The sequence below is a fragment of the Vicugna pacos genome, chromosome 9 (genome assembly GCF_048564905.1).
Source record: "Vicugna pacos chromosome 9, VicPac4, whole genome shotgun sequence".
Taxonomy (NCBI): domain Eukaryota; kingdom Metazoa; phylum Chordata; class Mammalia; order Artiodactyla; family Camelidae; genus Vicugna; species Vicugna pacos.
In genome coordinates, this window is record NC_132995.1 from 40,514,581 (window position 1) to 40,542,511 (window position 27,931).

Here is a 27,931-nt window from a genome sequence, read left to right on the forward strand (position 1 = left end):
AGGGGCTCCTGGGCCTGGAGCTGGGTACCTAAGAACAGGGGGACTGCCAGGCAGGTAGGCTTGGTCAGAGATGAGCAGACTGGGGGAAGAAAGCAGGTGAACATAGCTGGGAGGGGAGGCAGGCATCTGGGATGCAGGAAAATAAGCAAGTTACTTTCTAACCAGGCAAGATGGAAGTAATGGCCTCCAGTGCCGCCTGGCTGCATCTTGGCCCTGAAGCAGGAAGGATTTTGACCTGGAGAGATGAGCATGGGCATTCCACGTACAGGAGACAGTCTGAGACAAGATGAGGTTTCCAGGACCAACTGGGAGCTGGACAGGATGGTTGTGATGCCTCTGGATGGCATTGAATGCCACACTAAGGAATTTGCAGTTTATTTAGGACAGAGGTGAGAGGGGCCTGGAAAGTTTGAGGTACCTATCACCCTCACTGTCTTGGGCAGTACTGAAGAGGGCATGCCAGGTTTGGGGTGGAGTGAGGGCAATGACTGTGGATCTCTTATCACTAGGCCTGTTAAGGCACAGAGCTCCCATTTCATTTTTGATTGATTGATGTAAATGGGAGGCTGAGGAAAGGTTGGGGAAGGAGCAGAAGAGTGAGGCCCATCCCTATTTCATGATCTCAGTGGAAAAGGCTGCTGTGAGTAGATTTTGCTGCCAAGAGAACCACAGAGACAGGCCCATGAGTCACTGTTCAGTCTTGCAAGCTCAGCCCACAGAGCCTGCTGCGGTCAGCGGCCCAGGCTGGCTCTAGGCCCAGCCCTTAGCGCTCGCCACTAGGCCTCAGTCTGCCCCCATTTTTATCTGTATCTTTGCCATTCTGGGGCTGTATTTCCCGCAGCTCTCTGCCTCTCCTGTGTCCCTTTAGGACTGAGCCTCTGAATCTGTCTCCATTTGTGACTAGTTTACATCTGGCTCATGAATGGGGAGCCTCAGTGGGGCAGGGGTAATGCAACCAGTCTTCGGCACCCCCAACATTTATTCCAGGACTTGTGCTAGGTGGTATAAAGCACAGAAGTGAACAACAGCTTCATGTTTTCATGAAGCTTATAATGCACATTCTACATGGAGTGAATAAACCAAGGCCTGGCCCTGCCACTGCCCCTCAATCTGTCTGTCTGCCCGTGCCCAAGGGTGTTGGGGTCAGCAGTGGCCTGTGGCGTAAGCCTCTTATTTGCCTCAAGCCTCTTATTTGCCTCTGGCACTGGAGGGATGTATGTGCCTGCCAGCAGATCCAACCAACTCTTAGGACTCACAGAGGGAGGGGGCTGGTGGGGGGGGTGGGCAGACAGAGAGCAGCAGAAGGGGAGGGAGGGAACGGGAGGCAATGACTCAGTGGGGCGGCTCTGGGACAGCTGGGGAGGGAGCCAAGGTTGGCCCTGATGCTCAGTAAAGCTAGAGGAGGGTGGGATGAGAGGGCTTGCTGGGGCTTGTAGATGGAGCAGGACCATTCCAAGGCTCCTCTCTCACAGCAAGATCAGCTCATGAAGAAGGCTCCTGGGTAGCTACTCTGAGAATCCGGACTTGGTGCTGATGTAGCAGCTGGGATGGTGGGGAGGAGGCAACCGCTGTTGCTTCTGATGCCCAGGTTCCCTCCTCTGGCAGCCTCCCTTGGCTCATGAAGTAAGTGCCTGTCTTAGAACCAGGGAAGCTACTACACACACTGCCTCCTCCCCACAAGGAACCAAGGGCCTGAGGGGCACAGTGTCTTTCCTGGCCACACAGCCTACCTTCTTACAACCTTCCCACAAACTGGGGAGTGTGAGTCAGGTCCACATGCCCCAATGGGACTTCACATCTCGGAGTTGGGAGGGATCTCACAGGTCAACTGTCCAAGCAAAATGAGGGGTAGAGCACGAACACAGCCCAAGTGCTGGCAGCAAGTGGACCTTTGACATATAAGATCTTCCTTTGTCCTCATGCTGGCAATCCCAGGAGAAAGGAATGGCTTTCTTTTTTTACAGGTGAGTAAGAGGAGGATCAAAGAGGACTGAGTTGCTGGAGCTCACCCAGCAGGTAAGTAGAAGAGCAAGCCTGGCTCTCTGGCTCAGGAACCCTGACCTCAGTCTCAGCCCCTTTGGCTGGACTTTGTGAGGAGGGGATGTATGTGAGAGAAAGGCCAGGAATGCAAGGGAGTGGAGGGTCTGGGTTTGGTGGATTGGTAGATTCTGCTAGGTCGGGTCACCTCCCACCCCAGGGGCCTCCCTGCCCCCCTCCTTTCCTCTATCCCAAACAGCAATCCCCACATCCCATCATGGGATCATACAACCTATTTCTTGGTTTCTGGGACTGAGGACCGAAAGGAAGATGGGAGCTGCAGTGGAAGGGCCCCGCTCTCCTAACTCTCCATGAAGATACCCCTTCTGGCCCCTAGTAGTCCCAAGCAGCTGGTCTGGGCTTAGGGAGTCTTTCTAGGAGGCCCTGGGACCCTGGGCCAACACTTTTCTTCTCCCGACTGAGAGGAATGAGTGCTCTTTGTTTTGCTGAGGGAGGCTAGGACAGGGATAACCTACCCTGTGAGTATTCAAGAACAGAAGCCCCTCCATGCTCCCCCGCAAGCCCTTCCTCCACCCCAAGGCGGGCCCCCACGCTCACTCACCCTTGCGCGCTTACGCCGCCTTCCCCAGCCGAGAAGCGCTTCCGGCGTGCTTGGCACGCCTGGAGAGCGGGCGAGGTGGCAAGGTGGTCGCTTCCCCTGCCGGCGGACCGAGAAGCCGAGTCAGTCAGCTGGGCCTGAGGGCAGGGGTGAAGCCAAGCCGTCCAGGCCCAAGGGGGGATGAGGGGGCGGCGGATAGGAGTGCTGCGAGGGCCCGCGCCTCTGCGCTTCCCCCCCCCCCCCACCCGGGCGGCTGCCGTCCAGCCTGGCAGGGTGGGCTGTGGCTCCGTCCTCCGGCCCCCAGGGGGCAGCGCGGCGTCCTCTGCGGCTCTCGTTCCCGCCCCTGCGGCCAGGAGGCGGTGCCCGTAGACGCCAAGCGGCGTGCCGTACCCGCCGTCGAGGCAGCGCCGCGGTACATTCGAGGACTCCGGTTGCGCGGCCTGCCAGGTTCGCGGTTGCCCTCGGCGCGTCCTGGGTGCATGAGCACAGCTGGCGGGCGGGCGGGCAAGGGAGCGGGTGCATGAAACCCCTGTGGGAGGCCAGGGCCAGGCTGGGCCTGCTTGAGCACGAGCACGAGGAGGCGCCCCGCCCACGCCGTGAGCGTCCCACTCGCGCAGGCCCGCCCAGCGTGGCGGCTGATGAGCGTCCGAGTGTGGGGCGGACCCGGCGAAGGCCCATGTGAGTCAGACCTGTGGGCCCTGAGCGGAATGCGGACCCCTGCCTTTCTTCCCTCTCCTTAGGCCTGAACTGCATTTCCTCTGCCTGTGTGGGTACCAGGACTGGCACCTCCTGCTGCCTAGTGCCTTCTGCCTGTGTTTTCCGCCGAGCCCTACCCGACCATCTTCAGTCCGTTTCCTGGGTGAACTGAGGCGTCAGTTCACACTGTGGGCTTAGCCCCTCTCCCACTTGACCGGAGCAGGCCCACCCGTAAGGGGAGGGTGATGGAAGGGCCCCCGGAAGATGGGGATGAGTCCCCAGACTCCCAGGGCCATGCTACTGACTGGAGGTTTGCTGTGTGCAGTTTCAGAGATGCCTGGGGTGAGGGGGAACCTACTCCCCAGATGCAGGTTAAAGACCCCAGTCCTCCAAGACCACCAGCGGGGGCAGCCCAGGGTGAAGGGCTACAGGGCAACCCTCTGCCTGGTGAACTTCAATCACTCCGAGAACAGATGGCTGCAGATGGGTCAGGGGATGGCCAGAGAGGCACATTAGGAGGCTCCTCAGTCCAGAGGGAGGAACCAGCCCCCTCTGGAGTGGAGATCCTCCTTTACCGAGTGTCCTCAAACCTCCATCTGGCACCAGGTGAAAATGACAGACAAGGGGGAGGCTTGGCAGGGGACTCATTTTGTTTGGATCCTGCGGGGTTGGACAGCGACCCTGTGGACCTTGGAGACTTTTTATCTGAGACATCGTCAGAGCTACTGGAGGCAGGTAAGAAAGGCTGGGCCAGGGAGGTCTTGAAAGGGAGAGAGAGTGCCTGGAGGTGGGTACCAAGACTTGGGGAGGACTCTTGACCATATTCAGGCTAAAGCCTAGGTCCAAGCAGGGGTCTCTGGGTATGTGGCCCAATGTAGACCCAAGCCATTTTCCTTCCCAAGACCCCAGAGGATCCAGGCTCCCTAAGCCCACTGACTACCTCCTGGCCCAAGACCTTGCCTGGGAGCTGCTTGCCAGTGGCATGGCTGCCATGCCAGGTAGAGGGGAGTGACTAGGGGTGGTGGAGGTGGGGTGACTTGATTGTGTAGGTGTTCACTGCTTTCTCCCCACAGGGACTCGGGATATAGAAGGCCGGGCAGTGCTGCTTCTGTGTGCCCATAACTCGGCCTGGCTTCACCCCAAGGGTAGCAGCCATGAACTCATCCGCCTCCTGCTCTACCTGCGAAACATCCCCAGGTTGCAGGGAGGAGGTTGGGGGACAGAGCCTGAGCTAGGAAATGGCAGGGCTGGGAAAATAGATGCTGAACGGAGTCTTCCCCTTTAGGCCCAAAGTACAGGCACTGGGACTGACTGTGCTAGTGGATGCTCGAATTTGTTCCCCGAGCTCTTCCCTCTTCTGGGGGCTCAGCCAACTGCAAGTGAGTACAGGATTGTAGCTCCCCTTTCCCCCAGTCATTCCTTTTGTATAGGGTTGGGGGTAGGGCTAAGCTCAGATTCCTTACAGGAAGCAGCCCCAGGGTCAGTGCACCAGGTACTACTGGTAGGAAAGATGCCTGAGGAGGCGCCTTCAGGGCTGCAGGTACTGAGTCATTTTGGCCAGGATGGAGGTGGGGCGCTTCCCCACCAGGCCTGTGTCACTACACTCTTTTTTCTACAGTTAAAGCAGCTGTCCTCTCATCAGAGCCTGTTGACCCACATTTCCACCTCAGGATTGCCCACTTCACTGGGAGGAGGCCTGCCTTACTGTCACCAGACCTGGCTGGACTTCCGGATGGTCAGTGCCACTGGGTAGAGCATAGGGTGGATAGGTAGGCAGTCTGGGTGGCAGAGGAGCCTCTCCTGGGATGGCTTGAGCAGTACAAAGCTGGCTGCAGTGGTCTGGGATCTAAAATGCTTGGGACCAGCACTGTGTACTGCCCTGGTCACGCCTGCCTCTGCTCACAGCGTCTGGAAGCCCTAATGCAGAGCTGCCAGGTGGTTTGTGCCTTGCTCCAGGGGACCATTGAGAGCATGAAGGCTGTACCACAGCCCATGGAGTCTGGGGTGAGTATTCCCTCTCAACACTTCCCAGAATGTTCCCTGTCTCCCTCCTCTTCTCCCATGTGCACCACCACTGCCTGTTGCCCTTAATCACAGGAAGTCACCCGGCTGCTACAGCAGGCACGGGTCCTGATGCAGCATGTGCTAGACTCGCCACAGCTGGCATGGCTGCAATGCCAGGGGGCCTTGGACTTGGCATGGCTGAAGCAAGAGGTCCCAGAAGTGACCCTGAGCCCAGACTACAGGTAGGTGCATGCCCAGATCTTGCCCAGCCCATCATATCCCATGCAAAGGACTGAGCTGGCTGGCTCAGAACTAGCCAGGATTGTGGTCCCAGCACAGGGTGGAGTGGAGAAAAGCACCTGGCAGGGGTTCTAGGACACATTCCATGTACCAGGCCAGCTGTGGACGAGGCTGAGGAGCTGTATGGTCGCGTGGATGGACTGTTGCACCAACTGACCCTGCAGAGTAACCGGCGAGTACAAGCACTGGAGTTGGTCCAGATGTTGGAGGCCGAAGAGGGCAGGCTGCACCAGGTGGGAACTATCTGCCCAGATGGGCCTCATCTCTAATCTCAAGCATCATCCCTACAGCAGCTCTCCTTTCCCTGCTTGTGCTCCTCCAGATTGAAGTATGGCTACAGCAGGTGGGCTGGCCAGCACTTGAGGAGCCAAGGGAGCCCTCACTGGACATGCTGCTCCAGGCCCAAGGCCCTTTTCAGGAGCTGGACCAGGTTGCCCAGGTGAGTTTGGTCACTTGTTTATTGTGTAGGTATTAGGGCACTTTTCCAGGGACTAGGAATGCAGAGTGGGTGAAGGCAAATCTATCCTTCGCTATCTTGGAATTTACCGTCCAGCAGAAAGGTCAGTTGTAGTCAAAGATTCAGAATCATATATGTGTGTTTTTCCCAGGTAAAAGCTCTGGAGAGGAGCAACACAGGTGATCCTACTCGAGTGTGTAATGAAGTCCTGACCCAGGAGGGGTGTTGGCAAACTTTCTTGAGATAGTGAACTTTGAGCTGAGAACTGAAGAATAGGTTAGGGTTAACCAGGCAGAGGAGGGTTAGGGGTAAGAAACCGTAGGACTGAAGGAGCAAAAAGTATGTGAAAAAATCATGTGGGAGGAGAGAGTATGACTTGCTTGAGGAACAATAAGAAGGATAGGATGAAATTCAGGGTAGTAGAGGGAGGGAGAGTGGGGTGAAATGAGATAAAATGGGGCTGGAAAAGCGGTCAGTGGCCAGATTGCTGGGCCTTATACTAGTGTACAATTTAATCAGGAAAGTCATATAATCAGAACTATGTTCTAGGAAGATTACCTTAGTTTCTGAGTACAGTGACTTGGAGGATGGACATGAAGAGTCCATTGAAGAGGCAACTGTAGTGGTCCCGGTGGGAGTAAGGCTTGCTCTGGCCAGGATGGTGGCAGAGGAGGTGGATTTGAGAAATTGATGAGATTCTTTGGTGGATACATATGAGAGGATAAGAGAGAGGGAGGTTACAAAGATGAATAGGTACTGTTCCCTGAGAGAGGGTTCTTCTGGGGGCAGGGTATTTATCAATACAGTCTTGGGTGTGCTTTGGGAATGACCATGAGGGAATGAGAGGGAGCTCAGTGGAGAGATCTGAATGTAGAGCGTCACTTGGTGGTTGTGGGCATGTGGATGGTATTTGAAGTGTAGTCACGCAAGATTGCCTGAGAGAGAGTGGACTATCTTCAGGGGCACCAGCATTTAACAGCCCAGGTAAGGATTGGGAAGCAGGAATAGGAAGCACTAGAGAAAGACAAGGAGAAACTGGAGAGTGGGGAAGGATCACGGTAGCTAGGGGAGAGAGGGTTGGGTACTGCTGAGTGGAGGAGTCAGAGGAGGCCTGAGCAATGCTAGGGATGGGGATGGAAGTGGAGTTGAGGTTAAAAAGCAGTGATGAGAATAACAATTTCTCCAGCAAATTTGACTGCAGAGAGGGGCACAGAGAGAGATAGTAACGGGTGGGAGGTGGAAGGAAGGTCTTTAATCAGAGGAGAGACTTGACGATGACATGTAGGCATCCGTGGAAAAGACCTGGGTTCCAGGAATTAGACTACAAGATGTGGACCTGCTGAGCCCAGTTTCTGTCTCTAGGAGCAGGTCAGGCGAGGGGAGAAATTTCTGCAGCCACTAGTTGGCTGGGATGTGGCTGAACTGGGTCCCTCTGGGGCCCGCTTTCTCACCCTGCAAGCCCAACTGACTGACTTCTCTAGGGCTTTGGCCCACCGGCGGCAGCGGCTAGCAGATGCTGAGAGTCTTTTGCAGTACTTCAAACAGGTGGGTGAAGGGCCCCATCCCTAGCTCCAGGTGGTCAGTGAGGCCAGAGGGGTGCCTGTTCTGCTGTAACACAGTCTGAGCTTTGCTGGATATCTTGCCTATTTTCTGTCCTTGTCTTTAGTCTGACCCCAAAATCCTGCCACTGGGGATGCAGCCTGGGGCCAGCATTCTGTGGGGGTGGAGGGTGGGTAGAGCAGAAGGCTTGGCAGTCTTAGTGGAATCCTTCTTTAGCGCCTGTCTGACTTTGGTGTTGCAGACCTCGACATGGGCTGAGGAGGGGCAGCGGGTGTTGGCAGAGCTGGAACAGGAGCGCCCAAGGGTTGTGCTGCAACGGCTGCAGCTGCATTGGACCCAGTACCCTGACTTGCCTCTTGCCCACTTCCGAAAGATGTGGGCTCTAGCCACAGGGCTGGGATCTGAGGGCATCCGCCAAGAGTGCCGCTGGGCCTGGGCACAATGCCAGGACACCTGGCTGGCCCTGGACCAGAAGCTAGAGGCTGCTCTGAAGCTACCACCGACGAGTAGCACAGCTAACCTTCATGTCAGCCGGGTTTCGGCTGTATCTGCCCCCTCTCCCCTGAGGAAGGCATACAGCCTCGATCGGAATCTGGGACTGTCTCTCAGAGAATCTGCCCACCACTGCCACTGTGAGGCCATTGTGGCTGCCTGCCACAGACCAGAGACTGGAGGTGGTGCCCAGCGAGGGTCATGCCCCATCATGCCTCCAAAAGGCAGCTCTGACCATAGGAGCCTTAACAGGTACAGGCAGTGGGCAGTGGGCAGGGTGGGGAGGGTAGTGATGAGACAAATGTCTTGGGTCGTGACTCCACCTACCTGGTAGGCTCCAGCTAGTGCTGGCGGAGATGGTGACTACAGAGCGGGAGTACGTCCGTGCTCTTAACTACACCATGGAAAACTACTTCCCTGAGCTGGATCGCCCTGATGTGCCCCAGGGCCTTCGTGGTCAGCGCGCCCACCTCTTTGGCAACCTGGAGAGGCTGCGGGACTTCCACTGCCATTTCTTCTTGCGTGAGCTGGAGGCCTGTACCCAGCACCCACCCCGGGTGGCCTATGCCTTCTTGCGCCATGTAAGCACCACAGGCCACACTCAACAAAGAGCTGTTGGGCACATTTTTGATGCCAGGCCCTATGATGAATACAGCTATGAGTGGGACCAACAAGTTCCTGACCTTCAGGATACATTTAGTTTAGTAGAAGAGACATAATAAAAAATAATTCCAGATTATAATTGGGGTTAGGAGGAAAAAAACCAGGATAAGTAGATGATTGTGAGTTAGTGGCAGAGCAGGGGTATCCCTTTTGCAGAGAGCAGTTAGAGAGGCCTCTTTGAGGAGCTGATATTTGAGCTGAGGCCAGAGTGAGGGGCCAGAGTCAGCATTCCATTCAGAGGGGAGATCAAATGCAAAGCCCTGAGCAAGAAAGAGGCCCAGTGGTCAAGGAAGAGATAGATTAGTGTGGCTTAGTATCATGAGCAAGGGAAGTAGTAGTCGTCCAAGGCTAGGCGAGACCAAGGCATTGTTCTCAAAACTGCGGGAGGAACAGAGCTGTATGCAGTTTTTCTCCAGAGGGCCCATGGGCAAGCCCTTCACTGTTCAGTGCCTGTTTTGCCACATCACCCCTTATTGAAAGCAGGGCAGATTAGATCTGCAGTGGGGAGGCCTCCCTGGGACCTGTCTGTTGGCACTAGCCCTTCCAAACTGAGTGCTCTGGCCCAAGGGGGCCAGACATTGGTTGCTGGCTCCTTTGCACCAGGCTGAGCTGTATATTTTTGCAGAGGGTGCAGTTTGGTCTGTACGCACTCTACAGCAAGAATAAACCACGCTCTGATGCCCTGATGACCAGCTGTGGCTATGCCTTCTTCAAGGTAGGTGAGCCTCAGACTGTAGTGGGAGAGAGGATGGAGCAAGTAACATGAAGCCCCCTGACAATCTCCTTTGAACCTGGCAGAACAAGCAGCAAGCGCTGGGGGACCACCTGGACTTGGCCTCCTACCTGCTGAAGCCCATCCAGCGCATGAGCAAGTATGCACTGCTGCTACAGGAGCTGGCATGGGCCTGTGGGGAATCCATGCAGGAGCTAAGTGCCCTGCAGGCTGCCCAGAGCCTTGTGCGTTTCCAGCTGCGACATGGCAATGACTTGCTAGCCATGGATGCCATCCAGGGTTGTGATGTGAGTCGTTCCGGCTGCAGTGGACAGGGGAAGTAGGTGTGAAGGGAGGGGGCAGAAGAGGCTGGGCACCCACTGGGTCCCAACTTGGCAGGTCAACCTCAAGGAACAGGGGCAGTTGGTACGACAGGATGAGTTCACGGTGCGCACTGGGCGCCACAAGTGCCTGCGTCGCATTTTTCTCTTTGAGGAGCTGCTACTCTTCAGCAAGCCTCGACGAGGACCCACAGGCATAAACACATTTGCCTACAAGCGCTCCTTCAAGGTAGGCCCGCCTGACCCTACCTTTTGCCCACTGCACCCCCAGTGCCTCACCAAGCTCCTCTCCTGGACACACAGATGACAGACCTTGGCCTCACTGAGTGCTGTGGGGATAGCAACCTGCGCTTTGAGATCTGGTTCCGCCGTCGCAAGGCCAGGGACACCTTTGTACTACAAGCTGCCAGCTTGGCCACCAAACAAGCTTGGACAGCTGACATCTCCCGCCTGCTCTGGAGGCAGGCTGTCCACAACAAGGGTGGGTCCCTGCCCCCGTTTCACCCTACATTTCCCTCGGAGAGCTTATATTGTCCCAGAGGGGCGCCAGGGAGGGTCTAGGGACCTGGAAACAATCGGGAGTGGAGGAAGGTCTGTCAGCAACATCCAGTGTGGGGGAAAGAACTCCAAAGTCAGGCAGTCCTGCTGTCGCTGTCTCAAACTGTGGAGACAGTACTGATCTCTGTCAGAAGCCTCATCTTTAAAAGAGGAATTATGACACCTGTCTACAGGATTGTTGCAAGGAGAGAGCCTGGCACCAGAAAGGCTCAGTGCACAGGACAGTCTGCTGGGTATGGCCGTACAGGAGAGTCTTATAAGGGAAGGGGTAGATAAAGGACCAACTTGCTGATGCCCAGATGTCCACTCTCCACCCAGAGGTGCGCATGGCTGAGATGGTGTCCATGGGTGTGGGGAACAAGGCCTTCCGGGACATCATCCCCAGCGAAGAAGCTATCAATGACCGCACCATCAACTATATCCTGAAGTGCCGAGGTAGCAGGCAGGCTGTGGTGGGTGGAATGAGGAGAGCTGCACAGGAGGCAACGTGGACCTTTGTCAGCCTTAGCCTGTGCTGCTCTCGGGACCTTGGCCCAGCTGAACTCTGGCCTGTCCCAACCTGACCTTCTTTCTCATGCAGAAGTTCGCTCTCGGGCCTCCATTGCCGTGGCTCCGTTTGACTATGACAGCTCCTACCTGGGGGCCTCGAGCTCCCTTCCTGGAGACCCTGCCTCTTCCTCTGTACTGGGGTCCCTCAACCTGCATTTGTACAGAGATCCAGCTCTTCTGGGTTTAGGCTGGCCTCTGTATTCCACCAACTTCCCAGAGGAAGCAGTACTGGAGGCTGAAGCTGAACTGGGCAGCCAGCCATATTTGAGTAGGTCTGGGTTTGACCAAAGGCAGTAGGGTGTGGCTTGGGGTCTGGGCCTTGCGTGCTGACAGCTCACCCAGTCTCCCTTCCTAGCTCCTGAGGACTCCGAGGTCTCATCCCAGTGCCTGTCAGCCAGTGGCTCCAGTGGCTCAGACAGCAGCTGCATGTCAGGACAGGCCCTGGGCAGGGGCCTGGAGGACTTGTCTTACGTGAGTGCCATTTTACCTTATACCCACTAGCCCTTCCTCAGTGCTGCCTGGGCCTATGGATGCCTTGCCTTTAGGTGGAGATGGGGGTGGTGGGTCACAGCCATTCTTCAGACACCCCACCTGGACCCCAAGCTGGGGAAATAGTTGTTCATGCTTAGCTTGGCACTGCAGGTCTGAACCTGGAATTGAGGTGGGCAGTGGATCTAGCAGCCTCTAGACCCAAGGAACATCACCTCTCTTGGACGGGATCTGCTATGACCAGGCCATGGCTGGCACCTGGGTTGCCTCCAGCCTACATGCACAGCCGTTTTGACTACTCTTTCTGATGTCTGTGCCCATTGGACAGACTGGCAGGGACAGCTCCAGGGAATGCTATCTGCAGAACCTGAATGAGCACCCTGATCCTGGGTTCCTGGCCCTGTGACCCCTTCTTCTGCCCCCATCTCCAGCTCCCCCCCACCATTGCTCCAAACCAAAACAAAGGGTAGATATTTGTTTCCATGCTTTAGGCTGGTGGGGCATCATGTGGCTCTGGTAGTGACTGGGCTACCCCAAGTCAGGAGGAGCACAGTGGGTAACCACTGCTTCCCAGTACCTGGTGTCAAAGCCAGGCTCCCCAAACTTAGGAGCAAGCTTATCCCTATTGTACTCTTTCCTGCCCTGGCTCCCATGGCCCAGCCCCTTCTTTCCTGGGTCACTTTGGTTATATTGATTCATTGCCTTTGGAATAGCTTTCAGTTAAGTTATCTAAAATTATTTCACTCATTGTAAAGTCTTTAGTGTCTCAGAGAGGAAGACTAAGCCCTTGACTTGTGATTTATTCTTTATTTGTTTATAATAAAAAATAGACTGACACTCACCCTGAATGGGCACATGCATTCTGGGGACGTCCCCAGTTGAAATGAACCTTGTCAGTGGGGTGGGGCATATGTGGGGGCAGCATCTCTGGGCACCTTAGCCCTCTTGTAAGTACTTGCTCAGGATAGAGTAAGAAACAGACTTAGACAGGCCCCTCTGGATGAGCAGGTCCACACAGCGGCCATATTTCCTGGCAAAAGGCAGTGTGAGCTGGAAGGAAAGACTGGTCTTATCCCTGATTTCCTGGCTGGTTGCCTACTCTAGGTTTATGTGGACAGGGTCCTCCCATCTGGGTGGGGGCAGGGACAGGACAAGGCCAGCTAATGCTCTAGGGCTCAGTTCTGCCTAAAGGTATCTTATAGGCCTGTAGCTAGGAGTGACTACCAGGGAATAGAGCACAATGACCAGAGGGTCAAAAATGCATGTTTTCTGCCACTGGTTTTGTACTGCCTGGTTGTAGATGCTGACTTCACCTTTCTAATCAGTAGACTAGGCAGAGGCTCGTGATTTTGGCATTATTATGTTGTTATAAATGGTGTTATAATCACTTGATTACAGCAATACTGGATTAATGAGAAAGTAGCTAAATCTTTCTCACCTATAGTGTTTAAAATTTGAATCCTAAAATTATTTTAAGGAATCAGAAAACAGAAACAAAAAACTGGTATTCCTTTACCCTCATTGAACATTTTCTTTGTAAAGACTGCTTTAAAACAGCTTACTTATAAAAGAAATGTATGAAAGTAATGACATCATGACTAAGTAGGCAAAGTTGGTATTACTCATTGAAAATGTCTGATTCCCAATAGTTTCTCTGATTTCAGCACCCTAAAACTTTGAGCTCATATGATATGCTTCCCTGAGCAGGGCCAGGGTTGTTAGTGATGAAGGTTAAATTGGTATCATTGGAGGAATACTACAAAAACCAGTGGCCCGAATATTGCTTTTTGACCACTCTGGATTGGTAATTTGAGCCACTATTACTCCTTCCCGGGGACAAGGGACTAGAGGTCTTGTTGCCTGTCTCGCCTTCTGGGCAGCACTGGCCTGGCTCTCATGCAGCAAGACAGTGCCCATCTGAAGCATCCAGAAGGTCGGCATTACTAGGGGGTGAAAGTGGCCCTCACCTCCACCCAACTGTACAGGTGTTCCTGGGTGTGCCGGTCATCCTTGAAGCCAGTGATGGAGAGCAAATCCACCACAAACTGCTTGGGGCTGATGTGCAGGGTCTGCCGGAAGAGCCCATGATCAGGCAGGGCTGGGGGCAGCTGTCTGACACACATTTGCTCCCAGCCTCTCAGAGTGGGATTCAGAGCAGGGGCTTCCCTGGGCCTGCAGGAGCCTTAGGGGTCTGGAGATACTGTCATTTCAAACTGCCTCTTGGCTAAGGCTTAGTCCAGTTGCTGCTGCCCTGTCTTCCTGTCATTGCCCTACTTGCCACCCTTCTGCCCCTGACCTGGTTCTCTTTACTCTTCCTCCCCCCCACCTTGGCTTGCTTCCTCTGGCCTTGCCTCTTGTTGTGGAGGCAAGGGGACAGTAGAGAAAGAACAGAGCCTGGGGCCTATCACACATACCCATAGCTGGTTGGCAAGGGAGACCATCTTGGCTGTGATGACTTTGGGGTCCTTTTGCCTGATGGAATCCAGAATGATGTCAGTCAGGAATCGGTGACATTTCTGTGCATAAAACATCTCTTCCCAGGACAGAGAGAAGCTCAAGAATATCACCTCTGTAGAGAAGAGAGTAGGTGTGGCCACATCTGCCATGACTAGGTCCTTGGAGCCAGCCTGGAGTAAGGGGAGAGGTGCAGGGCTTCCATGGCAGACTACATCCATGAGGTACCCTGGATGGGGGCTCAGGCATCTCTATAAGAAAACACAGGATCAGGTGTGGCTCCAGAACCTCACCTTGGGGCTGGGGGCTGGCTGTAGGCAACGTGTGCCTGAGGTTGTCCATCTGTGTGGTGTAGATGATGCTGTCCTCAAAGAACATGCAGGAGCCATCGCTGCCCACCACCGGGGGGTGGGTCACTTTGAGGATGACCCCTATGCTGTCCACCTCACTGGCCTCAGGCAGAGACTGCTCAGGGGCAGGGCTTTCTGTGAAAACAACATAGGGAGAGGGTTCTTCTTAAGCCACTTCAGAGCCAAAGCAGGGAGGAGACCTCTGGCAACAGACCACTACAGTAGTCACTAGTCTCCTAGCGGTTGCTGTCTCCACCTTCTTGGAAGTGGCACCCTGGGCTGGCAGGGGCCTGTCCTGGTCTTCTCTCCTCACTGACCTGAATCATTGCAAACCAAATCCTACACTTCAGCAATCCAAGAACTTTCCAAATTCCTATTCCTGTTGAGCTAGGGGTGGTATTAAATAGAGCTGATAACAACCCAGCAGGGGCTTGGAAATCTTTGTCAAATTATAAGAGGACCTTTTTGGGGGAATCCTTCATGCATGTTCACTTTGAAGAGTATGCTTGATAGACCAACTTGGGGTTCACAGGCAGGGCCCAAGAAGGCCCCTCTAAGCAGGGCCTGAGTCACTAAAAGGGAAAGTGACAGAATACTATAGGAAGGACTCTGAGGGAGCAGAGGAAACTGTCATTAACAGTTCACTTCCCTGGGCCACTCTGCACCTACACACACACACACACACACACACACACACACACACACACATTAACAGTTCACTTCCCTGGGCCACTCTGCACCTACACACACACACACACACACACACACACACACACACACATTAACAGTTCACTTCCCTGGGCCACTCTGCACCTACACACACACACACACACACACACACACACACATTAACAGTTCACTTCCCTGGGCCACTCTGCACCTACACACACACACACACACACACACACACACTAACAGTTCACTTCCCTGGGCCACTCTGCACCTACACACACACACACACACACACACACACACACACACACACATTAACAGTTCACTTCCCTGGGCCACTCTGCACCTACACACACACACACACAAACACACACACACACACCTCCCTCCCTCCTCTTTTTCATCCCACCTCAGTAACCATCCACCTGGTTACAATCACCTGCCAGAAACCTGCCCCCTCATTGGCTTTATCCTGTCCTGCTTCCTTCAACTGCCTAGCCTGTTTCACCTAGAATGACTTCGGCACTTCTAACACTTACCCTCCTTCTGCTGTATTTCCTCTGCCCCTGGAGCAGGCTTTCTAAATGCACACCTGACTGCTTGCTCCCTTGTTTAGAATTCTTCAGTGGCTGTCCATTCCCCCTTAGGATCAGAACAAAGTATCTAGGTCCTGAATTTGACCCACAAGACCTGTCCTGATTCCTTGTCTTCAGCCTTATCTCCCATCACTTCATGTGAAGCCTCGCCTCCAGATGTGTTTCCACCAGCACCTAAGGCTGCTTCTTCCTTCCCCTGCTGACTCCTCAGCCCCCAGCCTCTTTTGTGCTGCTATCACTTTATAGGCACCTCTCTCAAGCTGCCAAGCCATGCCAGTGTGCCAGTCATTCCTATGTCTTCTGCATGGCATCAGTGAGTGCAGGGTTCTAGTCCCTCTTAGTCACTAATTAACCCTGTGGTCTTGGCCACAGTTTGCCTCTGTTGTAAATGCGACTTAGGTCAAAGATGGGACAGGACTCACCTCTCTCCTTTGGCCTCTGCCTTCCCCAGTCCTTCAGGGTGATAGCCCTTTTCATGGGGAAGTATGGCTTAAAGGTTGGTTCTGGCTCCTTGTCTTTGGCTCCAGCCCCTGCCTGTGGGCCTGCATCCTTCTCTGAGGTTGTGGAATGGCCTTTCCAGGAAGCTGAGGTGCTGGGCTGGGAAGTAGCCTCACTTCCTGAGGGGAGCTGCAGGGCGGCCTCCTCCAAGGAGCTTCTCTGGGGGGCTGGCAGTGGCTGAAATTCCCACTGTTTACAATTGACCATGTCCCATTCCCTAACCAGGGAGATGAGTTTTTGCATGGGGGTGACAGGAGGGTCTTTGGTTTCAGATTTCTGTGTGAGGTTGACTGTGGTGTACTTCTTCTTGGGAGGACTCTCAGGGTGGGTGCCGCAGTGTCGAGGGTTGGCACATAGGCCAGGACAGTGTGAGGATGTGCTGGGATTGCCTGCCCTCTTGGCACCTTGGCATAAGGACACCTGGATTGTCTGGGAGTACTGCTCAGCCTCCTCCATATGGCTGGACCTGGCCAAGGGTCCCTTGGCCTTGTTCCATGAAGTCCTGTCATTGTAGTCTTGGAATTCCATAGGCGTGCAGGCTGTGTTCTGGGGAGGGAGGGCACAGGAGCTCTGGGCATGTTGTGCTTCCACACTGAAGTCTCACCCAAGATCTAATAAGCTGGGTCTCCAAGACTTCACTTGCTTACCTGGAACAATCCCCCCCACCCAGAGTTCAGCCATTTGAGCTTTGCTCAGTATGAGTAGGGATGGTACCAGCCCAGGAGCCTCTCTCTCTCTAAAGGGACTTATCAGTATCTGAGGCCACATGCAGCCAGCACTTCCCTTGTGTCTCCCTCCAGGTTCAGAAACTAGTCACTGTGCTAGGAGCCATGAAGGCCCTGCTCTTTCATTTTGTCATGCCTCAGCACTGGGGCCTGCCCCTGAGGCCTGTGCTGGTGCTCTTTCAACACACCACCAAACCAAAGAAGGCTGGGACTTACTTCTTTGGCATCTCTACTGAACTCCACCAGTGACCCTGGCCCTTCCGTCACCACATGTAGCCTTCTGATGGGAAAAGCTTCTTCATTTTCAGATTCTTTTTCCTGGATCCATGACCTGCAGACTCCAAAAGGGTTTGGTTAGTAAGCAGAAGCTTCCACTAGTCCACTGACCAGGTCTGCCCTTTGGTTGGGAGTTAACTGTAAACAGCAGGGGAGAAAGGGGCTTTAAAGGTTTTATTTTCATCACTGGCCAATCCTGGGCCTGCTCCACCCCCTTAACCCTAAGGAGAACAGGTCCTACTGGGAGGTGGGACTTAGGACAGGATTCCCAAGAAGAATATAAAGGCCCAAACTTTAGAAAATGGTGTCAGGAGCAGTTTCCTTACTTGTATGCCTCACATTGGACAAGGGCTTCTGAGAGAGATGGAATGTGGTAGTCCTCCACCTCCTGGCAGAAGAGGGGCCATTCCCTGCAAATGACAAGAAGTCAGACTGGCATCTGGGGTGGGAATGTGGGTGAGGGTGTAAGTCTCCAGAGCTGTTGCCTTGAACAGCAGTTCACATGGTGGAAATAATATATCCTCCTCCCTGAAGGTTACAAACTTGAGTTTCCTTGTTGCAGAGGGATGGGGTTTCATCATATGATTTCCCTCCTTCACTTACTTAAATTCAGATGGCAAAAACAATTTTCCAAGTCTCAGGAAGTTGAGAACGTGTCGGAACATTTGGCCATCCCCGTGGATCAGCAGGGTCTGTCCATATGTGATCCAGTACACTCTCTGAGGGTTGGACAGCAGTTCTGGATACTGCAAAGGGTTGGACATCCAGACTCTTGTTAGTCTGCTGGTTAAAGGGCTCCGTCCTTATTAAGGAGCATGTCAGCCTTCTCTTGCTTCATTTTCCCAACCTTCCTAGAGCAGAAGCTTTGGGATTTCCATCTCCCTGTCTTGTCAGCCACAAGGAGCCATACTGAGGAATAGAGCATCCAGGGAGAAGAACATTGTCTCTGCTTTAAGTTTTGCTGGCTCCTAGACCACTCTCTTGAGGCATTTGGAACCCCACCCTTCCTCCTGCTTGGTCCAGGCCCCTCAGACTGGCCTTCCTATCAAAACTCCTGAAGGCCCTCCCAGCACAGCATGCTGCTCAAACAGTAAGAGCACTTTGGGCATGGAGTGGGGGAGGTCTTTGCTCTAAGCAGGTGCTGGTGGCTGTGTGAGGGTCAGGTGACAGGTTCCAAAACAGCTCAGCCGCAGAAGCCAAAGGGAGAGGAAGGCAGCCATAGGCCAGCAGTACCTTCAGCAGGGTCTTCAGGGTAGTTGCATACCAGTGGCTTCCAACATAAACTTTGATGATCTGTTGGGGGGAGTACACAGTGATTTCTGCTGTCCACTCCTCATCTAAGGAAACCAGTGAGAGGAAACATGTCACATGGCCAGAAGGGAAACTAGGTAGGGAATGTAGTAAAGTATTACATGTTAAGACTCAATATTTTCATCATATTCTGTTGCCTACTCTGAGAAGCAGCAGAAGTCCCTGACACCAACCTCTGCTGCTCAGGCCTTCCCTACAGCTCATCATAGGTTTCCTGGGTGGTGAGGGGGTTTGGAACAGCAGCTTGGAGGTTCAGCTGGTGCTTCTGGGTTGGGGGAGGACCACCAACACCAAGAGCACTGCTGCTCTTCCTCTAACCCACCTCTTTCAAGAAAGCTTGGCTTATGTTCCTTTCTATCTGTATTGCTAACTGTCTCTGATTTCTGGCTGAGTGTGTCCTGAGTGTAATTTTCCATGTGGCTACTTAGACTGGAACTAGGAGTCCCTCTGTATGTTTATGCTTATGGTTTGGCAAATATAGAGCCAGCCTCTCATCAAATTACTGTCACTTCTGCAGAGACCAAGCCTTGAGGCATGTCTGGAGAATGAGGCTTTATTCTGGGAAGATGAATTCATAACCCTTTTCCTGGGGGTGACTAGACATAGGCTTTATTCTGGTATTTGAACCAGTTTCTAATGAACTTTGTAATGAGTGAAGGGTATATAACTAGATTATATAACCAAAAGGTAAAAGGTATATAATTAGATTGTGAACCCCATGAAGATAAGGACTGGGTCTGTTTTGCTCACTTCTGTACCCTTAGTATCTATCATCTACTGTCCTGGTATATGGTAGGTGCTCAATAAATACTGAATGTTGTTGAACTATTAGCAATACAGCATAAACTTGACCTAAAACACTTTTTGTTAGTAAACAGTTATAGGCAGCTGGTAAATAGCGTTGGGTTTGAACTCAGATTCAAACTCCAGTTCAACAGCAATCTGGTAATGTGAGCAAATTACCTCCCTGAGCCTCTGCTTCCTCTGTTAAATGGACCCAGGGACCATTCTTCCCTGGATGGCTGTAAGAACCAAATGAGCACAGTATCGGCTCCCAGAGCCAGAGCAGGCATACCCTTGGGGACCCACTCCGCTCCCCGCTGGGTCAGTCTGTACTGCTCAGCCTGTACTGCTTGAGGTTACTTGTGGGCTTAGGGTGGGGAGAGGTCACTTAAGATGAATGTTTCCTTTTAGGTGAAACTCAACAAATGTTAGTCTGGCTTTCCTTTCCTGTTCAATCTACATTCCTGGCTCTGGCCAGCTTCAGCTTTCTTCTCTGATCTCCAGACCCTCCCCTGATGCTGAATTCAAACCAAGAGTCTTCTTTATTTACTGAGCACATCCATGGGTGCCAGAGTCCTCGGCTCCAGATGCGTCTTTAGAGCCACTTTCATTGGCTCATAGGTGATGTCCCTCTTGTCCAGGAAGGCACAGAGCTCGTACACCTCGGAGATGGTCTCTGTCAGTGGCAGCCGGCAAGTCCCCAGCCAGTTCCTGCCAGAGGAAAGGGCTGTCACAGAGAGCCTCAGCACTGCACTCCAAGGGAGTCCAGCCTGTCAACTTTCCATGTCTAGAATGTCTTGCTCCCCGAAACTGGCTCAGGCTTTTGGCCACTAGCATTTCCTTGGCTTAAATGGAAATCTGATGATGTCTCATAGGAGGGTAAACTTAGACACATATTTTGGAGCTAAGCTTGATAACTGTGTCAGCAAAGCCCTCTAAATTGACTAATTGCAAGCTTCCAGGCTCTGTCGCAGGTTCCAGAATCCATGCTAGGACTCAGCCACTCCATTTCTGCCCCCATAAATATCTGTCCAAGACATCTCAGTCACTGTATAGCAGCCTGCCAAGGTCTTGGGAGATTACTAATACCTTGCATGCCCAGGAAAGAGGCTGGGGGCCTGAACATCAACCCCCTCATCTCCAAAGGCACTTTGGAGGTCTTTGCCCTCTAACATCAAGGGTTGGACATCTCTGAGAGAGATGAATGGTATGGGCCACAAAGGCTCCAAACAACATTACTGGGGTAAGACAGTGTTTGGGGTTGGCTGATCCTCTCCACAGGGACTCAGGAAAACCCACTTCTACCTTTAGTTTTGGTACCAGTGTATTTTGTGAGCCTAAGAGAGTTCCTCTGCTCTGAACCTATTTACCTTTCTATAAAACAGGATTAGAATCCATGCCCTGCAACTGGCTGCCTTACTTAACATGCTGAAAGAGGACCCCGTTCCCTGTGATGTACAGTCTACTTCCATCCAGTGTGCTCTCGATGCGAAGTTGTCCCAGTGCAGAGTCTGGGTACTTGACAAGCAGACCCAGGGCCATCATGTACAATGGCTTCACAGACTCCAGGCCTGCTGCACGGCCACCCTTCCCAGGACTTGGAGGAGGACAGGAGGTCCGAGAACAGCCACCTATGCCAGAGAGAGAGAGAGGTGATTCCTAGACCCCTCGTGGGTATAACTATTGGAAGCTTTGGGTCTTGCTTCCTACTGCTGCTTTGAATTAGTACTAAAGAGGCTTAGAGGGAGCTTATTTCCTTGCATAGCCAAATCTGGATCTGCTCAAAATCAGTATAATTTTTCTTATATTCAGTCAGGTCAAAACTATTTGTTGGAAGGTGAGGTGGGGTGGGGATGGATTAATTTGCTGTATCAGTAACATTTGAATTTCAGAAATTTCAGTGTAACAGCCATCTAAACAGCCATCTGGCCCTAGCCTCTGCAGTAATCTCCCTTAGTTCCAAACTCTGCTCTAATTAACCAGGAGTGAAGAATGACATTCATAGCACAGAACTTGATGTGTGTTACAGGCTTCCCAGATTCACAGCCCCTGTCACTTCTGGGCAGAATTTTCCCTAGAGGCACACTGTGTAGTAAACTTTCAGGTTGGGTATTTGCATTTGCTGGCTCATGGGTAGAACTTTGTTCTCCTGCAGTGGGCACAGTGCATAGTCTGCAGAATCCTGTCCTAGTGGACCAGTGGGCCAATGGGCAAGCTGCTAGATGATTTTCATGGGTTATCTCCAACCCTACAAGAGAGGTAGTGCTCGCCTCTTGTCACAGATGAGGAAACTGTCCTGAGAGGCTAGTAAATAGTTAAGTATCTTTCCCCAAACAGCAAAGCTAGGTGGAGTGGAGCTGAGATTTGAGGGTGACTGTCCATCTCCAAGGCTACCAGAGCTGTTTCCCTTAGTTATGGTGCTTTATAGAAGACAAAAAGCATGCTTTATGTTTGGAGGCTGAGGCAGTGCTTTAGAGCCTGTCCACAGGATGCTTCCCTTCCATCTTCACATAGCCCTTGTGCAGCAGGCACCACTCTACTCATCTCTGAGTGACCCATGTTCTCTGAGGAACAGAAGCCCTTGGGTGAGGGGCTTGAAGTTGCACCCTCTGAAGTGTGTTTGTTAGAGCCTGGGACTGGCTCCTGAGAACTGCTGCAGGATGCCACCACCTCCAAATAGGATAGGACTCCATTTGCTTGGGGAGGAGGCTGGGAGAGCGGGGCCTAAGACAGGGAAAGGCCTGATTCCCATGGGATGAATGAATGGTGACATGAAGGCTAAACTTCACACTCACATAAACTGTGCGAGACAGTTCTGTATATTCCCAGAATGCCAGCTGAGGCCACACTGAGGTAGCTAGCTCCTTGCAACGTGCACAGTAGCTTCCATAGACATGAAGGATTTGGGAAATGGGATGATGAAAGGCAATGTGAGGAGCAAACTGGAATGAGGTTGGGCCAGGAACTTGAAGGCCTGGACTGTACCAGGATCAGAAAGTGTCAGGAGCAGGCTAAAACAGGCACAGCAGCAGGGGTTTGAAGTAGAGGGGACAAGGAGATTTGGGGGTGGGTGGGATAACTGGAGCACTATTGGGAATTTGCCCAGAATTTCCCACGCCCTCCACCTATGCCTGGAAGAGGAAGGGTGGGAGTGGCAGGTGGGTGTTACAAGTTTCCAGTTGCTTACCACATCCACAATGAGGACAGACCTCCCCTGATGTTGGGAAGCCTGCCCTCAGGCCCATCCTCCCTCCCCTGGACATTCTGGTTTCCCCACCCAGGCTGAGCTGAGCTACCGACAGCTCAGTGGGGAGGGCTGAGCAGACAGAAGGCACACCAGGTTTCAGGCTGAAATTCCTCTTCTCAGATTCTAAGTCAGCCAAAACACCCATTTCTCTCACCACCACCAAAAGCCCAAAGCAGTTGTGAGAGGGAAGATGTATGTTTTTGCCTTTTCTGGCTAAAGCTCAGACTGCCCAATGTCAAGGGGAGGGCAAGGTTCCCCTGCTGACATACCCATGTTCATCCGATACAACCTCACAGCTTCACTGAGCTCAGGGATTTCCAGAATTTCTACTTCTGCTTCTAACACATCTATGTTGGAGAAATTATCTGGTAGTAGAATCTTCTGTAAGCGGAGAAAATTCACTTGAAAAGCAAAGAGAAACAAAATGAGTTAACGAGGTTATTTCTGATCTAATTATAGGTCCAGGTTTTGGCAGGTTTTTGGTGCTGCAACTTATCCTATACTTTCCTTGTTTTGAAACAATTTCTAAGCATACCTGATTAGATTAGCTTTCAGTCTGTGGTTATCAAGGCCAAAGACCCCAAATTACTTTGTTTTCCTGCGTCTGAGTCCATGGCTTCCCATGGCCTGGCCTGGGGCTCCCATGCCAGGCCCTCCTGGTGAGCACACTGGCCCTGAGACTTACCCTGTGAATCTTGACCCAAGAGCAGGTCATTCCAAAAGAGGGAGTTGTCTTGCCGCTTAGAGAAGAAGGGCCTGGCCGAGCTTGGGCTGGCAGGTGACACTTGCAGTTTGTCCCTGCCTGGATTGCAGTGTGGGAGGCAGAGGTGGAGCCAATGCTAATGTCCTGTGTGAATCAACTTGGAGATTCAGAAGCACATCATAGACAACTTTCCAAGTGACTATGAATATGAAAGTCTGAGGTTCCAGGCATTTGGGTCCTAGTACAATTTGGGTGTTTCCTGCCCTACTCAGCTGGGCAGCAGAAGCATCTTGGAATCAGTTCAGTTCACATCCTGCCAGAGCTTGTCCTGGGTAGTGGAAGAAGGAGGCTGTCTTCTGTCCAGAGTTTAAGATCTCATCCCTACTTAGGCCACTAGCTCAAGTGGACAATTCTGCAATTATTCTGGGGAACCTTTCACCATCTACTCTCCTTCCCTTTTATTGTGAGTTTAGTGGAAGTGAGCGGGTAGGTACCATCCTTTGAAACAACCTTATTTCTTCATTTTATGGTGAGGAACTGAGGTTTGGAGCTCAGTTGGATAGATAAGAGGCAGAACAATAAGATTAGCTGACTTTGGAGTCCAGCTCAGGGCCTTTCCCTTTATACCAACTATACCAACTCCTGTGGCCCCTGACACTACTACAGGTGGTTTCCAGTGCCCCTTTACACCCAGGCCATCCCAAAATGAACAGGCATAAAATAGCCCTGAGGCTAGTGGGAGTCTAATGCTGGGAATCCACTTGCCTCCAGGAAGGCTCTGTCATGCTTCCACCACATCTGCCCAGGGAAGCTCCTGAGGCTCCAAGCACCAAGCTGGGCCTCCAAGGGGTGTGGGTTTAGAAGGGGTGGATGGGCCCTACCAACCTTCCTCCCAACCCAATACCCCAGCATAGAGCAATCACCAATGAAGCGGAATTCGCTGCACTCGCACTCGATCAGGGCCACGGTCTCAGCCAGCCACAGCAGGTTGTCTTCTGTCACTAGGCTTGGATACTTGGCCACTAGGTCTAGGGGCAGGAAGCAGTAGTGTACTTCCTCATCCGTGTCTAACAGTGGTGTATCCATGAGTCCCAGAGGTGCCTTATCATGTAGGCCTGTAGGAGGACATGTAGAGGGGTGTCACTCCCTCCCAGAGGCTAGGGCTCTCACTAACCCAGGGGCCCCAGAGGAAGCTGGAGAGATCACCTGGAGATGGTCTTTGCCAGATGTCTCCTTTCTCTCACTCTTTTCAGATGTAACCCAAGGTTCAGCAGGAGTGTGGTAGGGAGCAGGGAATGGAAATCTATTTTTTTTTCTACAGTGAAGGGCAGCAGGACATGTGAAATTTTGGCTTATATATTCAAAGTTACTAAATTCATACTGGTTTCTGTTTGTTTCTTTCTAATTGATCAAACCAACCACTGTGACCTACAGATAAAATAGATCCTTTTGACTCTCCCAAAAGCTCTAATCCCATCAATAATCATGAATAGCTGTTCTCGTGTTCCACATAGGTCAATCTGCAGCAAGGCACCCATAAGCCAGTGATCATTTAGGGACATTCCTTGTGTGGTGGTTAGAGGTGACTTGAGAGGATGGTGGAGTTCCCTGCTCTAGGAGGAGGTAGCACGCAGCCCAGCCTTGCGCAAGTGAAACCAGTATGCAGAGGGATGAATGGAGAGGAGAATGTTTAGTTCCAGTGGGTAAGCAGCCCTGGACAGGGAATATGGCAGGTGCAAAATCAAAGGAGATGACAGGAAGGTAGAGAAATCATCCAGAACTAGTTCAGAAATCAGGGCATTCTCTGAATTGAAGCCACTTCTGTTAGAATGAGAAGGGAAGCAGGTGTGGGCTTCAGAAATGGTCAGCCTGTGGTTATACCTGTGAAAGCCGGGCTTTTTATAGGAAATTCTGAGGGTTTGCTGATACACTTCCACGTTCGCCAATAGTTCAAAGATGCTCTCTCAGCAACAGGTATGTCTGCAGGCCTCACACGTAGATGATGTTTCCCTTCCTTCAGATTATCTAGAGTCTATTAGATAAAGAAGATTATTTTGAAAATTCTACACCAAGTAACTATCTACTAATTCTAGGGTAAAATACCAGGAAAAATAGTATGTTATTTTGGAAAAGTGTTTTGAAATAAATTGAGTCACTCAAACACAAAAATGTAAAAATTTAGGTCTATAAGATGACATACTGATATTCAAAATCTCAATGACTATTTCTTTTCTGATTTTGAAACAGTTTTTTCTGGATTATAATTTTATGTTGATTAATGAAAATTTATCTTACACAATCTGAAGAGTAATTTGTATTTATTTAATCACTAAAAACTTGAGATTTTTCTGCTATCATTTCCTCTCAAGAGTTCAGAACCCCTTTTTGGCCTGTTACAATTGTTGTGATCTTATTGTTTGTGCTCATCCTAATCCTGGAATATGGTTTAAGTAGGGAAATGGGGGTGGCACAGGGTACCACACTCTTCTTTTTTTTCTTTCTTTTTTTATTGAGTTATAGTCATTTTACAATGTTGTGTTAAATTCCAGTGTAGAGCACAATTTTTCAGTTATACATAAATATACATATGTTCATTGTCACATTTTTTTTCACTGTGAGCTACCACAAGATCTTGTATATATTTCCCTGTGCTATACAGTATAATCTTGTTTATCTGTTCGACATATGCCTGTCAATATCTACAAATTTTGAACTCCCAGTCTATCCCTTCCCACCCCCCTCCCCCTTGGCAACCACAAGTTTGTATTCTATGTCTATGAGTCTGTTTCTGTTTTGTATTTATGTTTTTTTGTTTTGGATTCCACATATGAGCGATCTCATATGGTATTTTTCTTTCTCTTTCTGACTTACTTCACTTAGAATGACATTCTCCAGGGACATCCATGTTGCTGCAAATGGCATTATGTTGTTTTTTATGGCTGAATAGTATTCCATTGTATAAATATACCACATCTTCTTTATCCAGTCTTCTGTTGATGGACATTTAGGCTGTTTCCATGTCTTGGCTATTGTAAATAGTGCTGCTGTGAACACTGGGATGCAGGTGTCTTTTTGAAGTAGGGTTCCTTCTGGATATACGCCCAGGAGTGGGATTCCTGGGTCATATGGTAAGTCTATTTCTAGTCTTTTGAGGAATCTCCATACTGTTTTCCACAGTGGCTGCACCAACCTGCATTCCCACCAGCAATGTCAGAGGGTTCCCTTTTCTCCACAGCCTCTCCAGTATTTGTCATTTGTGGACTTTTGAATGATGGCCATTCTGACTGGTATGAGGTGATTTGCATTGTAATTTTGATTTGCATTTCTCTGATAATTAGTGATAATAAGCATCTTCTCATGTGCCTATTGCTCATTTGTATTTCTTCCTTGGAGAATTACTTGTTTAGGTCTTCTGCCCATTTTTGGATTGGGTTGTTTGTTTTTTTCTTAGTAAGTCATATGAGCTGCTTATATATTCTGGAGATCAAGCCTTTGTCGGTTTCATCATTTGCAAAAATCTTCTCCCATTCCATAGGTACCACACTTTTCAAAGCACTTTCACATACATCTGCTCATTTACCCTAACACAGCTCCATGAGATAGATGTGTTTGCATTCCCATTCCCATTTAGCTGATGAGGCAGTTGTAGTCAAAGGATTTGTGAGTTGCCCAAGCAGTCTTTGAAGCCCAGAGCTTCTCTACTTGAAGAAGCAGGTGACCAGGGGTGGGCTGAGGCTGGAATGGAGCACCCCAGCTATGCTGGGCTGAAGCCCAGGGCAGAGTGCTGCCCACTCAGGGACCCAGTCTCCCTCAAAAGTCCTACACAGGGGGCAGATTACCATAATGTAATGCCCATTTTTTCTGTTCCTTCCTTAGAAGAAAATAGTAAAAAATTTTTGGAGGTAGCTGGAAAAGTAGTCCCTAAAGGCACCACATGACCATTTTTTTTTTCCTCTGAGAGTCTTGTGATGGACAGAACAGCTCAGATTCGGTATTAAACTAATAAAAGAACCTGCTTAACTACACAGGTGAAGCTCTTGTGAAGCTGCTTAAGGGAATCCTAAGCTTTGGGAAGAGCCCTCTCATGGCCATGGCTATGTACTGAACCCACATAATTGCGTAAGGTCTGTAAAAGGAGGGGACCCCACTTTGGGTGGCTAGTGGACTTGTGGAAAGACTGGACAATGGTGGGGTCATGAGGAGTGCTTTCCTGGAGGTACTGAGCAGTGAAAGAGAACAGTGCATGGATGAAACAGCAGAAGAGTCTGTCATTCATTAATTTGAGAAATAGTTGTATATCACCAGGGCCATAGTCAGATACCATGCCTGGATCCAACAGTTTACATATACTGAGATAAAAGCCAGCATCCGTTATGAAGTTTAGGACCTCCGAGAACTCTGGGATTTCTTTCAGCAAAATTGGAAGGGGATCCAAGCTTTCTTGTCCCTTTTTGCGCAAGATTGCACATAGCTTTAGCATCTCTGTCAAGCTGTAGCCATCTTGAGGAGGGAAATCGGTGAGAGGTGGGTTCCTGTTTGAGGGAGGAGTTGCCCTTAGGAAAAAAGGAATAAAAATGAGGTTCCAGGAAGGTGACTGAGAATCTGAAACAGATTTTGCATCAGTGGGTAGGTAGGATTATTGAGGTAAGGTGAGGGATAATAGTCTGGCAGTATTTGTGCTGAGAAGTGGGACAAAGAAAGGAAATGGTGACTGTGCACAGGAGGGACAGGACAAGGTGTGGGGGGACAGGAAGTAGGTATGCATACTCAGTCACCTGCCTCCATGCCTTGAATGTGGCCTTGTTTAAGGTGTATGGAGGTTGAGGGAGTGAGGGAGATGAATTTAAAGCAGTAAAGAGCCAGAGAGTGAAGAGCTCTATAAGCCGGGCTGAGGAGTTT

General features: G+C 51.2%; 2 protein-coding genes across 15 annotated transcripts in view; one reads left to right on the forward strand and one right to left on the reverse strand.

Annotated features, from left to right (window-relative positions):
* Positions 1 to 1,397: 1,397 nt before the first annotated feature.
* Positions 1,398 to 20,607, forward strand: PLEKHG4 (pleckstrin homology and RhoGEF domain containing G4). 10 transcript variants are annotated; one of them, XM_072967530.1, is made up of 23 exons: positions 1,398 to 1,623; positions 1,965 to 2,016; positions 3,337 to 4,027; positions 4,195 to 4,290; positions 4,366 to 4,489; positions 4,578 to 4,671; positions 4,758 to 4,832; positions 4,911 to 5,027; positions 5,198 to 5,296; positions 5,390 to 5,538; positions 5,631 to 5,829; positions 5,919 to 6,035; positions 7,416 to 7,598; positions 7,855 to 8,357; positions 8,440 to 8,686; positions 9,394 to 9,483; positions 9,567 to 9,788; positions 9,880 to 10,050; positions 10,125 to 10,302; positions 10,698 to 10,814; positions 10,960 to 11,196; positions 11,284 to 11,399; positions 11,571 to 12,258. In XM_072967530.1, the coding sequence occupies exons 3-23, from the start codon at positions 3,538 to 3,540 to the stop codon at positions 11,574 to 11,576; spliced, it is 3,630 nt and encodes a 1,209-aa protein (XP_072823631.1). In that variant the 5' UTR covers positions 1,398 to 1,623; positions 1,965 to 2,016; positions 3,337 to 3,537; the 3' UTR covers positions 11,577 to 12,258. The 10 variants fall into 10 exon arrangements, with proteins under 10 accessions (XP_072823631.1, XP_072823638.1, XP_072823632.1 ...); XM_072967537.1 differs by having other exon boundaries at positions 1,399 to 1,623; positions 3,899 to 4,027; XM_072967536.1 differs by lacking the exons at positions 1,398 to 1,623; positions 1,965 to 2,016 and adding an exon at positions 2,905 to 3,043 and having other exon boundaries at positions 3,337 to 3,523; positions 3,899 to 4,027.
* Positions 12,205 to 27,931, reverse strand: part of KCTD19 (potassium channel tetramerization domain containing 19) — a 29,115-nt gene continuing 13,388 nt past the window's right edge. The window contains exons 3-16 of one of the 5 annotated variants that reach the window (XM_072967538.1): positions 24,914 to 25,064; positions 23,956 to 24,147; positions 22,599 to 22,730; positions 20,542 to 20,713; positions 19,633 to 19,793; positions 18,222 to 18,325; positions 17,592 to 17,734; positions 17,315 to 17,398; positions 16,929 to 17,043; positions 15,912 to 16,533; positions 14,165 to 14,356; positions 13,832 to 13,986; positions 13,385 to 13,486; positions 12,205 to 12,467 (exon numbers count right to left, since the gene is read on the reverse strand). In XM_072967538.1, the coding sequence (XP_072823639.1) occupies positions 12,354 to 12,467; positions 13,385 to 13,486; positions 13,832 to 13,986; positions 14,165 to 14,356; positions 15,912 to 16,533; positions 16,929 to 17,043; positions 17,315 to 17,398; positions 17,592 to 17,734; positions 18,222 to 18,325; positions 19,633 to 19,793; positions 20,542 to 20,713; positions 22,599 to 22,730; positions 23,956 to 24,147; positions 24,914 to 25,064 (2,439 nt within the window). In that variant the 3' untranslated portion in view covers positions 12,205 to 12,353. Of the gene's footprint in view, positions 12,468 to 13,384; positions 13,487 to 13,831; positions 14,045 to 14,164; positions 14,357 to 15,911; positions 16,534 to 16,928; positions 17,044 to 17,314; positions 17,399 to 17,591; positions 17,735 to 18,221; positions 18,326 to 19,632; positions 19,794 to 20,502; positions 20,714 to 22,598; positions 22,731 to 23,955; positions 24,148 to 24,913; positions 25,065 to 27,931 lie in introns of all 5 variants that reach the window. The other 4 variants (XM_006203688.2, XR_012075703.1, XR_012075704.1 and 1 more) reach the window with 4 other exon arrangements.

Excerpts from the sequence above, each read along its gene's own strand:
- PLEKHG4 (XM_072967530.1), top strand. The coding sequence starts at position 3,538 with ATGGAAGGGCCCCCGGAAGATGGGGATGAGTCCCCAGACTCCCAGGGC. Across the intron at positions 4,833-4,910 it reads AGGCGCCTTCAGGGCTGCAG|TTAAAGCAGCTGTCCTCTCA; the intron begins GTACTGAGTCAT and ends TTTTTTCTACAG. Across the intron at positions 7,599-7,854 it reads TTTTGCAGTACTTCAAACAG|ACCTCGACATGGGCTGAGGA; the intron begins GTGGGTGAAGGG and ends TTGGTGTTGCAG.